This window comes from Oncorhynchus kisutch, linkage group LG16, assembly GCF_002021735.2.
Source record: "Oncorhynchus kisutch isolate 150728-3 linkage group LG16, Okis_V2, whole genome shotgun sequence".
Classification (NCBI taxonomy): domain Eukaryota; kingdom Metazoa; phylum Chordata; class Actinopteri; order Salmoniformes; family Salmonidae; genus Oncorhynchus; species Oncorhynchus kisutch.
Window position 1 is genome coordinate 25,989,522 of NC_034189.2, and position 14,375 is coordinate 26,003,896.

The 14,375-nt window shown below is 42.4% G+C and overlaps 1 protein-coding gene across 1 annotated transcript; it reads left to right on the forward strand.

Annotated features, from left to right (window-relative positions):
- The first annotated feature begins 7,266 nt into the window (after positions 1-7,266).
- On the forward strand, positions 7,267-12,442 carry LOC116353974 (uncharacterized). The gene is made up of 2 exons (XM_031792124.1): positions 7,267-7,496; positions 7,762-12,442. The coding sequence occupies exon 2, from the start codon at positions 10,330-10,332 to the stop codon at positions 11,599-11,601; it is 1,272 nt and encodes a 423-aa protein (XP_031647984.1). The 5' UTR covers positions 7,267-7,496; positions 7,762-10,329; the 3' UTR covers positions 11,602-12,442.
- The last annotated feature ends 1,933 nt before the right edge of the window (positions 12,443-14,375 follow it).

Sequence of the window (14,375 nt, forward strand, 5' to 3'; positions counted from 1 at the left end):
TTGTTTCTCATGGTCTGAGAGTCTTTTAGCTGCCTTTTTGGCAAACTACAAGCGGGCTGTCGTGTGCCTTTTACTGAGGAGTGGCTTCCGTCTGGCCACTCTACCATAAATGACTGGTGGAGTGTTGCAGAGATGGTTGTCCGTCTGGAAGATTCTCCCATCTCCAACAGAGGAACTCTGGACCTCTGTCAGAGTAACCATCGGGTTCTAGGTCACCTCCCTGACCAAGACCCTTTTCCCCTTATTTCTCAGTTTGGCTGGGTGGCCAGCTCTAGGAATCTGGGTGATTCCAAAATTCTTCTATTTGGGAATGATGGAGTCCACTGTGTCCTTTCAATACAGACATTTTTTGGTACCCTTCCCCAGATCTGTGCCTCGACACGACCCTGTTTCGGGGGGCTCTACGGGCAATTCCTTCGACCTCGTAGCTTGGGTTTTCAAATCAAATCCAACCAAATTGTATTGGTCACATACACATGGTTAGCAGATGTTAATGCGAGTGTAGTGAAATGCTTGTGCTTCCAGTTCCGGCAGTGCAGTAATATCTAACAAGTAATCTAATAATTCCACAACAACTACCTTATACACACAAATATAAAGGGATGGAATAAGAATATGTACAGGTAAATATATGGATGAGCAATGACCGAGCGGCGTAGGCAAGATGCAGTAGATGGTATAAAATACAGTATATACATACAGTATGAGACAAGTAATGTAAGATATGTAAACATTATTTAAAGTAGCATTATTTAAAGTGACTAGTGATCCATTTCTTAAAGTGGCCAATGATTCGAGTCTGTATGTAGGCAGTAGCCTCTCTGTGCTAGTGATGGCTGTTTAACAGTCCGATGGCCTTGAGATAGAAGCTGTTTTTCAGTCTCTTGGGTCCCAGCTTTGATGCACCTGTATTGACCTCGCCTTCTGGATGGTAGCGGGGTGAACAGGCAGTGGCTCGGGTGGTTGTTGTCCTTGATGATCATTTTGGCCTTCCTGTGACATCAGGTGTTGTAGGTGTCCTGGAGGGCAGGTAGTTTGCCCCCGGTGATGCGTTGTGTTTTTGCTCTGACATGCACAGTCAACTGTGGGACCTTATTAAGACAAGTGTGTGCCTTTCCAAATCATGTCCAATCAATTGAATTTACCACAAGTGGACTCCAATCAAGTTGTAGAAACAACTCAAGGGTGATCAAAGGAAACAGGATGCACCTGAGCTCAATTTTGAGTCTCATAGCAAAGGGTCTGAATACTTATGTAAATAAGGTATATCTGTTTTACATTTTTTATAGATTTGACAAAATTTCTAAAAACCTGTTTTTGCTTTGTCATTATGAGGTATTGTGTGTAGATTGATGAGGAAACATAATAATTTAATATTTTTTAGAATAAGGCTGTGTAACAAAATGTGGGAAAATGAAAGGGGTCTGAATACTTTCCGAATGCACTGCATACCTTCTGTTTCCCTCTACAATGCCCACAAGCCGCTAACAGATTGGCACTAAATCAGATTAGGGGAAAAAGATCATCAATGACGATGCTCTTTTCTACGCAGAAGATCACACAAAATATTTCCTGATGATCTTCTGAACGTCCCAATACCTTTCTGATGCATTTCTGTCACTTCAAACCATACCTTCCTCAGACTGAAATACTGTCAAAAGTCCTGTCAGACTGATTTGTAACAATCTGTCATAGCCCCAATTGTAAAAAAGTTAACACTGACTGTTGATTTATACATACCTTCTTGACATGGTGGGGTCACAAAACAAAATACGTTATCAAAATGGGGTCACGGGCCAAAAAAGTTTGGCAACCCCTGGGTTAGATTTAAGGGTTAGGACTTAGGGTGGCAGGTAGCCTAGCGGTTAGGTGTTATGTCAGTAACTGAAAGATCGCTGGTTTGAATCCCCCAGCCCTTGAGCAAGGAACTTAACCCTAGTTGCTCCGGTAAATCACTCTGGACAAGATCATCTACTAAATTACCAAATTGTTAGGCATTAGGTTTATGGACAATAGGATTTTTAACGGGAATCAGTTGTTTGGTCCCCACAAGGATAGTAAAACATACATGTGTGTGTTTGTGTGTAAACTCAAGCAGGGGAGCTCGCTCGCTAAGCGATCCCAGTTGCCCTTTGTCTAATCGCTTACTGATTGATATCCAGTAGGAGACCTTCGGAGTGTTGAGGAAACCACATACAGTTATTGAGATGAAGGATCCACTGCTGAGGAATATCCTCAGTTGTGTGGCCTCGGGTCACCCACCTTATCATTTGACTGATCGAAATCTCTTCCTGACAACATTGTATATGAACGTTTTGGCGTATGTTTGTAAGTGGGAAAACTCTAATACACTGTAATGTAATCAGTCATATGTCTTATGATTGATATGTCTTCCTTTGTCTCTCTCCCCTTCTTCTTCTTTCTCTCCTCTTCTCCAACTCAGCTGGGCAGATGACTCCTTAATAATCCGAGAGTAAAAGTGAACAGAGTCGCCACTGAGAATGGCTGAGAATCAAAAGCATGGGAAGTGGTGGCCTGCCATTCATCCAGCCCCCAGCGCAACACAAACCAGATTGGACAGTGCCCGTCACCGAGTGACATCTCCAGACAGCCACGCCCCCCCCCCCCACCCCAGAGCCAGGGGAAGATGAAAGGTACGGCCATGGGGAGACAGGTTGCGCCAAACAACACCAGATCGGATCTGATGAACAACTGCACGGGGAAGAAATCAAAGTGGCTGGAGCATGTGGCGGGAGGCGTCTGGTGTTTTAGTTGAACAGACGCTGTTGAAGATAGGCTTCTGTTGGGCCTAAGAGGAGAGATGTTGGGGGATGCAGGGTAGATCACTACTGTAAGTAGCCTAAAAATAAACAGATTGAAATATGAACAGAAGTGTGTTGATCAGGTGGGTCATATAATCATATAATGTGCCATAAATAATGTCATTTTTAGCAATACTATTTTGTTATGGTTTTTGGTTATCTTTTGTTTAATGTACTGTATATCACTAATAGGTACATTCAGCGTGTGTTCATGAAGCATACTGTATGCATTATGTGCATTTGATATCTGTGAAACAAGACAAAACTGAGGCACTTTGGATATTCAGATCCACTTGTGCTAGAGGAACATGCCAACTCCTCCTTACTTGGATTTTACATTTGGTACGACTTCCTCCTGGAGAAGCAGTGAGACTCTGATACTCTAATCGCAGCACGCCAGCGTTCACTCAATGTCACCGGCCAGTGAGCTGCAACCAGGTGCCCATTGGGCCCATCCCGCTGCTGGCACCACACTAGAAACATCCAGCACTGTGTGTGATGGTTTGGTGCTTGCTGTTGCTAGGCTACAGTCGACAGAATCAAATTCAGGTAGCTTCCACAGCTGTGCTGTACGGTTGCGTACCATGGGCCATCTGTGGCCGCATTCCCAGCATACACGTAGGCACGATAGGGCAGGAAGAGACGGCCCACTTTGTGGTATAGTCAGAGAGACAGTAACTTACTTTCAAGCTACCATCTGGGATGAGTTTTTCAGCAAAATAGTAGACCTACCACTTGTTTTGGTATGCAATGGAGGGATCTTTGTATGTTTCTGTGGATTTGTAAAGTCTATACATTTGAAAATGTGTACTTGCAAGTTGTCCGCACAGTTTAGCCTGCTGCTGCAACTTGTTCAAAGATTTGTACAGAGCAATATTTTCTGTATATATTAATCACATTATTTTAAATGTAATGATCTATGAAATGGCTTTGTGGGCCTATTTGATATGGGCTGGTCCACCACTTGTCTCTAATAGTGGTTGTTGTTGTTTCACATTATTGCTGTAGTGACGTGTCTGTGTAGAAAATTATTCAGTCCTGTGGGAATTGAGACTTTCGAAATAGTGCAAGCTTCTCACACACACACACACACACACACACACACACATACACAACCACCCCTCTGTGTGAACGCTCGTCGTAACGAGGGGACTATTGAGATAATACGTGATTGTTCCTTGAGAGCTTGCCTAAAGGCACGTTAGCCCTGAATGCAGGAGCGCTTCTCACAGTCAGAAGTTCTCTCATTTATTGTGAATAGATCAGCCACCAACAAAGGCATCGTTAGAAGGGGCTCAGGCCCCACCAGGCTTCTGCTAATTATGAATGGGGGCCCTGTAATAATTCAAGGGCCCTTGGTGCTGCTCGACGTGGAAGAGGAGCTCACAAATCCAGAGCTTCCATGCTCTGCCCATCTGCATTGGTTTCCAACCAGCTGCCTGAAGATCTGACCCACGTTAACCACAGGGATGTCGTTCCATTCTGTCGAAGGAGAAGACATATGGGTAACATCCAGTTTGGTAATGAAGGATTCGCAATGGTGGTTGAAACATTTTTTATTAATTACTTTGTTAAGCCTTAACTCGTTTAAGTCATTGTGACTAATTCGTCACTGAGTAACAGTTGATTTCTTGCATTTCCCAAACAAGGCAGAAGGAATCAGTATGATTGAGGGAATAATCCCGCCAGTCTATCTAGCATTGAAAATGAGCCTTCAGTTGCATTACCTGAATTTGTCTCTTGTTTTAATGAAGATGGAAAATGCATTTGTTATTGGGCAGGGTTGGGGTAAATTCCATTAATTTCAGACAATTTTATTGAAATTCCATGAAAAAATGTCAGAAGTTACATTTATTTAGCAGGTTTTTCTGATCTGGAAAATGTTTTTGAATTCTTTCCCTGGAATTGACCCCGACCCTGTTACTACGTCACCGTTGAGGTTTTGCAGTAGCTTCCCTGCGCCCTTTTTCACCAGAAGAGGGCAGCGCACATCACTAAATTGCCACACAACGTCAGCCTGCCTCTGACTAAAGTCTAAAAACTGTTCCAAACCAACAAAAGAGTGAATTTAAAAGTAAACAAATGTATTTCAATGGAAAGATTCGTTTCATATCATAAAGCCTTTCCCACAGAACTGACTCATAAATTTACCAGAGGCTTCAGACCTTTCCCAGTATTATGATTTATCTGGTGAGGATGTTACTGAGAAATAACAGCACACATTATACTTTTTTCCCAAACAGTGATTAGTTAAAGTCAGCTTTAAAGTCAAAGCAGAATACTTGCACGAGCTTCCTTTGCTACGATTCATGCTGCATTAAGCAGTCAAGTGAAATGGATTGCTCACCAGAGGTCAGGGGCTTTCCCCAACTATCCTTTTAAAATGTTCTTCACCTTCCCCCTTGAAAGTGACGCGAAATGCTTGTCGTGTTGAAACATCGATTGTTACACATCCTCATATCATTAGTTGTAATAGGGAAGGGTACTTCTGATCACTGATGCCAAATTTCACCCTGAAGACATTTTCTACCAAACAAATGCTCAATCTCACCCCCCCTTTCTGAAGGAGAGGCTATAGGCGCTTTTGGTGGTTTGGTGGATGGCAGGTCAAGAGTTTCTTTCCTTGCAGCCTTGCCTTTCCACTAATGAATCCCCCTGGTTGAGGTCCTGTGGGCTGACTGGGTTCTCCCGTTGCACACTAACCAATGATTACACCTTGAGGGTGAGGAAGAGGACTGGGCTGGAAGGAGAAAGGGGGTAGAGAGCCCCAGATTGGAGGCAGGTGCCGCAGCAAATCAAGCCTCATTAGCTGTACCTTCTGCTAGCGTCGATGGCAGATGGAGGCTCGCCCTTACATGTTACCTCACATCAGATGACTTGGGGGTTGGGGGAGGTTACTGCTACTATCACTCTCTGTCTGATGCACTATTCCGTTCTGTGGTGGTGGCTGAAGTGTGATGGTAGTGGTGATGGAGGGATGGGGGGGGGGGGGGGGGGGGGGTAACAGTGGTGGTTGTGAAAGTGGTTGTAGAAGTGCAGGCCAGGGAAAGGAACATGTGAGAGACTCTTAGCTCTGCATGGTTAACCCATATAGGATGTTCACTGAGTATACAAAACATTAAGAACACCATTAAATCCACTTTACATGTAATTTATTTTTACATGTGTCCTTTAGCAGACACTCAGTACTGAGTAGTCTTACAGTACTGAGCTCTCTTACAGTACTGAGCTCTCTTACAGTACTGAGCTCTCTTACAGTACTGAGCTCTCTTACAGTACTGAGCTCTCTTACAGTAATGAGTGCTCTTACAGCACTGAGTACTCTTACAGTACTGAGCTCTCTTACAGTACTGAGTACTCTTACAGTACTGAGCTCTCTTCCAGTACTGAGTGCTCTTACATAATTAGCAAAACACCCCGCAAGGGAGGCCAGTTTGGATTTGGCTTCAGACCAATCAAATCACTTCCCATGCAAAACATCATTTTCAGAAATATGTGTCTGTTTCTGGCCGGTCCTGCAGCAGCTAGCTTGCTAAATCGTCCCTTTCCTAAGCCATGGATGAAGATGAGGATTTGGATTTGTGGTTTTGACTTAATTCGCTGTACAGGCCAATGATTATGGCCAATGATTATGATGCCGATTCTGATCTAACCATAAAAGAATGTGCCACTGGCCTCAGACGATTTAAGTTCAATATGTAGCCTAGATGTCACCTAGTAGGCTCACGTTAACTAGCTAACGTTAACTAGCTGGTTCATTGTTGCCCATGCCAGGAAGTTAGTCTAGCAAACATTTTAGCTAGATAGCCTATGACAACAAAAAAATAAATGTGATACTTTGTATAACAGAGCCATGGACCATTTTACCAACATGAAGAGAGGAGGATGGCATTGGCTTTCAACTAGTCTACAAGTAGGGTGAATCAACAGTCTGGTTTTACTTGCACACACATACACACACACACACACACACACACACACACACAAATCAGTACTATGGACAGAAACATGATATTTAGCAACAATGATTGGACTAAATCGTTTTTGGTATCTTTAAGTTAGTTTTCAGTGTACTTCATGAAGCATACAGCCTTGTTGATTTGATGATGTTTAAATGTTTCAGTGTAAATGGTGCTGGAATAGTGGAAGCAGTGTTCCTGTTGTCTTTGTGCTGACTTGCAGTAACTCCGTGATATTAAATCAGCAGCTGTTTAGTAAACTGTCAAAAACATTATCTTGCTTGACCATGCTGCCGGTTTGTTAATGCAATATTTGCTTTGTGGTTTTCACTGGGCAGATGTTGGTCTCTGGTTTTGTGATGAAACAAACATATGTGTACTTTAATTTATTCCACTGTGTGACTGTTGTCTTTTTGTTCTCACGGCCTTATTGTATTTCACTGTGGCGTAAGAACTAATGGGATATAGAGAAAACAACGTAATTATCACAACATAGGTTATAATATGGATTATTTCCCTCTGTCATTTTACCCACATGTAACAGGGTTGGTTATGTTTCCACTTGCCTCTAAAAGAAATGTGTATTTAATGTTCAAGCATTCTTATTGGTTAGTTCAACTCTGATGACAATAAGGTGTGTTGCGATTGGCCCCGCTTGCAGATGGAGGATATCGCGAATGTCAGGTCTTCCTAGTACGAAAATGTGATGCAAGGGGTAGGTCAATGTGTACAAGTTTGCTGTACGTTACTGATTTATACATGTGTGGGTATATGGTACCTGTTAGGGATTGAGGGGATTTCTGGGATGTTCTTTGGCATATGATTGCTGTAAATAAGTGTGTTAGCTAGCATACACTGATGTAATGGTCACATAAGCCACTGCTAACACAGTTGTCTTCATGCTACAGATTTTGCCATCTACAGCCATCAATACCATTAAGCCCTGCACAACTAACATGCTGTTTCCCATTTAACAACAGAAATAAATGATGCTCAACTGGGACCACTGGCCGAAGTGATTTATTTTGAGAAAACACAACGCATGGAGAGTACATATACATCTGTTACACACGCACGCTACTGTTTTGCTGTAAGGTTACAGTTGGTGAGGCGGCATGTTGAAATTCTTTTAGGAGTGTTGGTGGTTGTGGGGCAAAGGGACAATGGACACTTTGTCTAGACAGGCTAGTGGAGGGAGGGAGGCTGCATGGTGGTGGGGTTGTCGTATGGCATCAACTGATTGAACTTTGCCAGTCATAGGCCTAAAAGCACACAACATCCCCTGGTCTCTTTGGGTGTTGTTTACGCTGGGTGTTGTTTACGCTGTAGAAACCACTGTTTTCCTGTGAGATTGATATTTCATGAATAAAGCCGAATTGTATTTGTATAGGCTAAGTGAGAATTTATCATGTGTATAAGATCCCATGACATTTTGTTGAAATATTAGGGCTTTCAGTTTCAGGACAATTTTTCAGTTGTTCCTCCAAAACACACAACCATTCGCACCTACAAACTTCCTCAGAGCCACTGGCAACAGGGAAGTGACTAACATTGTGGGAGATTCCAATAATCTGTCTGTCACCTCCCAGCACGAGCACAGTAGAGTCATGGGATAGGGTGGGTTATTATAAAACAATAGTCAGAACCAAGAACATTTTTAGGGCTGTGAACCTCCTCTAACTGATACTACAAAACTGTATTACTCAAGTGGACTGGTAGCATCTGTGGCTCTGCATCACCCTCGGGAATTATCCACCAACCTGAGACTAGAAGAGGCCTGTGTATCCGAAACAGACAGAACTCCAAACATCTGGACAGAGACAGATTGACAGACGTGGACACTATATAAAACCTGAGAAATCTGCTAACCGGCTGTTCGGTCAACATGTGGGACATGCTGGGCTATAAAACTGGACAAAAAGTGATCTTCAAACACCTGACAGCATCGGCAGGTGTTTATGTGGTCATAATTTTTCTCGTAGTATACTATTTTGAATTTCAGATTCACCTGCAATGCTCCTGTTCACCTGATAGAAGCTCTTGGCATTGTGGTACCTACTTAGCGTTACCAACTTTGATCATTTTTTTCATGATTCTCTTTGTCGATAAACATTTCAGAAGAATCCTTCGATTTACATGCAAATGCGAGCGTGAGTGTAAACTCAGAGGTCATTTCTGCGCGGCACTGTTCAAATTCCTCTTCAAGGCGGCTGCAACAGGGTTACTCTGGGTTGCCTCTGTTCTCATCAATGGGTTCTGGTACACGTGCTGCCTAAATTACAGCTCTAGAGCACTTACCTGCAAGAAAAGCAGTGAGCTCAATTTGACAGAAAAAGCAACCATAGCTGACCTAAAAAATGATTCAGAGGTATTTGGCTTACTGGTGGTGCTCGGAATTGTAGGGCTGTTGACCCTGTCTGTATTGCCTTGGAATGAGTTCTGCTGTCGAAAGTCTTCTCACAGGGCTCAGTTTGAGAAGAATGTTTTGGAACAGGCGGAGATTCATATGGAGGATAAACTAGAGAGAATAGCTAAGGCGTATGTGGTTCAAGGCGCAATAAGTGATCTAGAGTCCATTTCTGAAGTAACATATGAAGATGAGACGAAACAAAATGTGGTGGTCAACATTAAAAAAGATTGGGACAAAATATCAGACTTTGCTTTGCATCTGATCAACTCTTTATCTGATGAAAGTACTGGAGAAACAACAAGTGAAGTCTTACTGGGACATTTGACTACCAACTAATAACATTGGTCAATCAAGAACTTTGAGCCTCTGGGCCTCTCAAATTAAATTGAACATTTACACCTAGTAAACAGTAGATACAGTAGTTATACACCTATTCAGTCCCTATGAAGAATCATGCTGCATATTGGTAGCCTATACGTACATGTCCTGTATTCTAGAATGCATTGAACTAACATATGTGTATTTTGATTGTCTTTAGAGAATTATTTTTTTCGGTTTGTGTTTAAAGGGGGGGTTTATCATGTTAACTTCATATTCAGACTCTGATATTTTGTCATTTTAACCATTTATTTATTTGACATGGAATGGTAATGTTTGTCATTGAAATGTTGTGATGCAATGTACAGATTATATAGTGTCTTTATAGATAGTGTGCTATATGAAAGCCTGTATGTAAATATTCACATTTAAATGGTGTATTTGAAAAGTAAATCTTAACATTGTGTAATAAAAAAAGGACAAATAAAATAGAATATATAGGTAATGTGCTGAAATATACTGTATGAAAGCCTGGATATACATTTTCAAATTAAAATGGTGTATTTGAACAAGTAAATCTTATTTGGAAAAAAAAGATGATTTTATGCCAGAGAACTTTCATTTTGGCATTCAGGAAGTCCCTTTAATGCACACTACTCAATATGAGAGTCTAACTTCATATTTCTACCGCTTGTGATGTGAGCTCCTTATGCAAATGAGGGCCACATATCTGGACATCTAAAACAACGTTCATTTCACTCAATCTGCTGAAGAGGGCTTCTGTTTGCTTGGGAACTAACAAAGAGAAAGAGACACACATATGGGACCTCTTTATCACTCTCTCCCTATGCCCAGATCCATGCGCCTGCCATATGGGACCTCTTTATCACTCTCTCCCTATGCCCAGATCCATGCGCCTGCCATATGGGGCCTCTTTATCACTCTCTCCCTATGCCCAGATCCATGCGCCTGCCATATGGGACCTCTTTATCACTCTCTCCCTATGCCCAGATCCATGCGCCTGCCATATGGGACCTCTTTATCACTCTCTCCCTATGCCCAGATCCATGCGCCTGCCATATGGGACCTCTTTATCACTCTCTCCCTATGCCCAGATCCATGCGCCTGCCATATGGGACCTCTTTATCACTCTCTCCCTATGCCCAGATCCATGCGCCTGCCATATGGGACCTCTTTATCACTCTCTCCCTATGCCCAGATCCATGCGCCTGCCATATGGGACCTCTTTATCACTCTCTCCCTATGCCCAGATCCATGCGCCTGCCATATGGGACCTCTTTATCACTCTCTCCCTATGCCCAGATCCATGCGCCTGCCATATGGGACCTCTTTATCACTCTCTCCCTATGCCCAGATCCATGCGCCTGCCATATGGGACCTCTTTATCACTCTCTCCCTATGCCCAGATCCATGCGCCTGCCATATGGGACCTCTTTATCACTCTCTCCCTATGCCCAGATCCATGCGCCTGCCATATGGGACCTCTTTATCACTCTCTCCCTATGCCCAGATCCATGCGCCTGCCATATGGGACCTCTTTATCACTCTCTCCCTATGCCCAGATCCATGCGCCTGCCATATGGGACCTCTTTATCACTCTCTCCCTATGCCCAGATCCATGCGCCTGCCATATGGGACCTCTTTATCACTCTCTCCCTATGCCCAGATCCATGCGCCTGCCATATGGGACCTCTTTATCACTCTCTCCCTATGCCCAGATCCATACACCTGCCATATGAGAGTGGATGAGAAGAGTGAGAGGAGGGAAGCAGCACCTAATGGATATTCAGTCTCATTCCCAAACGCAGCTGAAGAAATCATGTTTTCTCTCATCTCTAGCTCGCTCTCTAGGGCTCGTAGAAGTGAAGGTCACGTTCAACATCTGCTTGAAGAGTCTTGTTTGCTTTATTTTGCCTTGACTGGATCTGCCAGGGTACTGAAAGAGGGTGAGGGACAGGGAACATTGAAAATTAGACAATTGCACCATAAAATAATGCATGTTTTTGCATGTGAACAGGTTATACAGGCTGCACACACCCCAGTGAGCAACATTTGGCATGGGATGTCATAATGATGTCATTTTCTGGTTGAAAGCTGTTTTCGGGTTGAAGAGATTCCAGTTTACAACCACAAGAAAAGAAAAACAATTATTGCCAATAAAAAAATCAGTGTAGGCTTGGCCCTAAACTAGGTGCTCTCTGTCATCTCTGGCTGCATGGCAAATGGCTCAAGACTTTTAGGGGCTAACCCTCTCCCTGTTGTTGGGTCAAAATGTATCTCTCACACAGTATCCAGCAGACTGACTATTGCAATGTTCGTAAGGGATGCTATCGCATCCATGTTCGGTACCTATCTGAAACTTGTCCTCTGAAGAGAACTTAGATGTCATCTATACGGATGTATGACCTCTGTGGTTACTTGTAGTTGTTCAGAATGAACCCCCGACGACACTGTATGCAAGGATCTCTTTTGTCCTCTCAGGAATGCTGTTGTCTCTCTACTGCTCCCAGCCCACCCCTTCAGCTCATCACACATAGATGTGACCGCCTCCCTAGAGGACGTTGGCTGGTTCGACCTGATTGGATACCTTCGTTTTATTACCTTTGGTTTGGTCTGTGGATTGGTCAACAATTGCTTTTGAACATAAACAAGTTAGATCTGGGATAAATGGAATGAAAGTATTTTATTTTGTCCTGCTACGCACTCTACGGAAATGTTGTATGAGACATTCTCATTTCCGAGGCTACTAGGCCTCTGGCCTAACAGGCATCTCTTTGTTAATGTTCTGCCATGTAACCGTAAGATCTGTATGCGTAGATTGTGAATGCTATGTTAGTGTCAGTATTGCCTTGTAAGTTAAGCTGTATGCCTTGTATGTAATTTTACAACATAAATAAATCGATTTGACTTTAGTATTCCACTCTCAGGCCAATTGTTGCTAGTCAACGTCAACTTATTGCCTAATGCTTGCATATTTTAATCATCTTGGAGTCAGATAATTTGTTTAATAGACTTTGTTAATGAAGAAATTGCATAGTCTTGTCACGGGTCGCATGTGAGGTATATATGCAGTGCCTTCAGACAGTTGTCACACACCTTGACTTTTCCCACATTTTGTTGTGTTACAGCCAGAATGTAAAATGGATTCAATTGAGATTTGTCACTGGCCTACACACAATACCCCATAATGTCAAAGTAGAATTATGTTTGTTTTCGAATTAATAAAAAATGAACGGCTGTAATGTCTTGCGTCAATATTTATTCAACACCTTTGTTATGGCAAGCCTAAATAAGTTCAGGAGTGAACACTTGTTTAACAAATCACATAATAAGTTGCATGGACTCACAGTGTGCAAAGATAGTGTTTAACATCATCTTTTTGGAATGACCACCTCTTCTCTTTACCCGACACATACCGATAATTGTAAGGCCCCTCAGTCGAGCAGTGAATTTCAAACACAGACCAGGGAGGTTTTCCAATGCCTCGCAAAAAAGTGCACCTATTGGTAGATGGGTAAAAATAAAATAAATTTAAAAAGGCATTGAATATCCCTTTGAGCATGGTGAAGTTATTAATTACACTTTGGATGGTGTATCAATACACCCAGTCACTACAAAGATACAGGTGTCTTTCATAACTCAGTTGCTGGAGAGGAAGGAAACCGCTTAGGGATTTCACCATGAGGCCAATGGTGACTTTAAAACAATTACAGTTTAATGGCTGTGATAGGAGAAAACTGAGGATGGATCAACAACATTGTAGTTACTCCACAATACAACCTGATTGACCGAGTGAAAAGAAGGAAGCCTGTACAGAATAAAAATATATCACAAAACATACATCCTGTTTGCAACAAGCCACTAAAGCAATTAAACAGATAGAACAATGAGACAGATATTTCACTGGATGTATAAATGTGAAGCATCTGCTAGGCATTTCCACTCACTACCAAATATGGAGAAGATGGAACGTGATGATTTTGACCCACATTCTGCTAATTTTCTCATTAATGAAATATTTGATCTCAATCCAGTTTTTTGTTCCCAAAACTAAAATAAGAGAGGACTATATTTTGTAGGCTTTAACCTTAGCCAAAGTTAAAAAGAAATGTGTTGTTTGGAAGGAGTGCAAAGGCTAATTGAGTTACTGCACATGCGCACTTCACAGAGTAGGCAATCCATAACGGAAATATGCAAATGCATGCTTAGAACACACCAATAGGATCTTGCTAGCTTGTGCTTGGCTCTACCCGCCCCTCCTTGCGTGTTTTGCCCAGTATGACTAATTTGTTCCAATTTGAAACTAGAGGCTGTGGCCGATCTTGGTTTAGTTTACTACTCTCCATACAGTGCCTTGCGAAAGTATTTGGCCCCCTTGAACTTTGCGACCTTTTGCCACATTTCAGGCTTCAAACATAAAGATATAAAACTGTATTTTTTTGTGAAGAATCAACAACAAGTGGGACACAATCATGAAGTGGAACGACATTTATTGGATATTTCAAACTTTTTTAACAAATCAAAAACTGAAAAATTGGGCGTGCAAAATTATTCAGCCCCCTTAAGTTAATACTTTGTAGCGCCACCTTTTGCTGCCATTACAGCTGTAAGTCGCTTGGGGTATGTCTCTATCAGTTTTGCACATCGAGAGACCAACATTTTTTCCCATTCCTCCTTGCAAAACAGCTCGAGCTCAGTGAGGTTGGATGGAGAGCATTTGTGAACAGCAGTTTTCAGTTCTTTCCACAGATTCTCGATTGGATTCAGGTCTGGACTTTGACTTGGCCATTCTAACACCTGGATATGTTTATTTTTGAACCATTCCATTGTAGATTTTGCTTTATG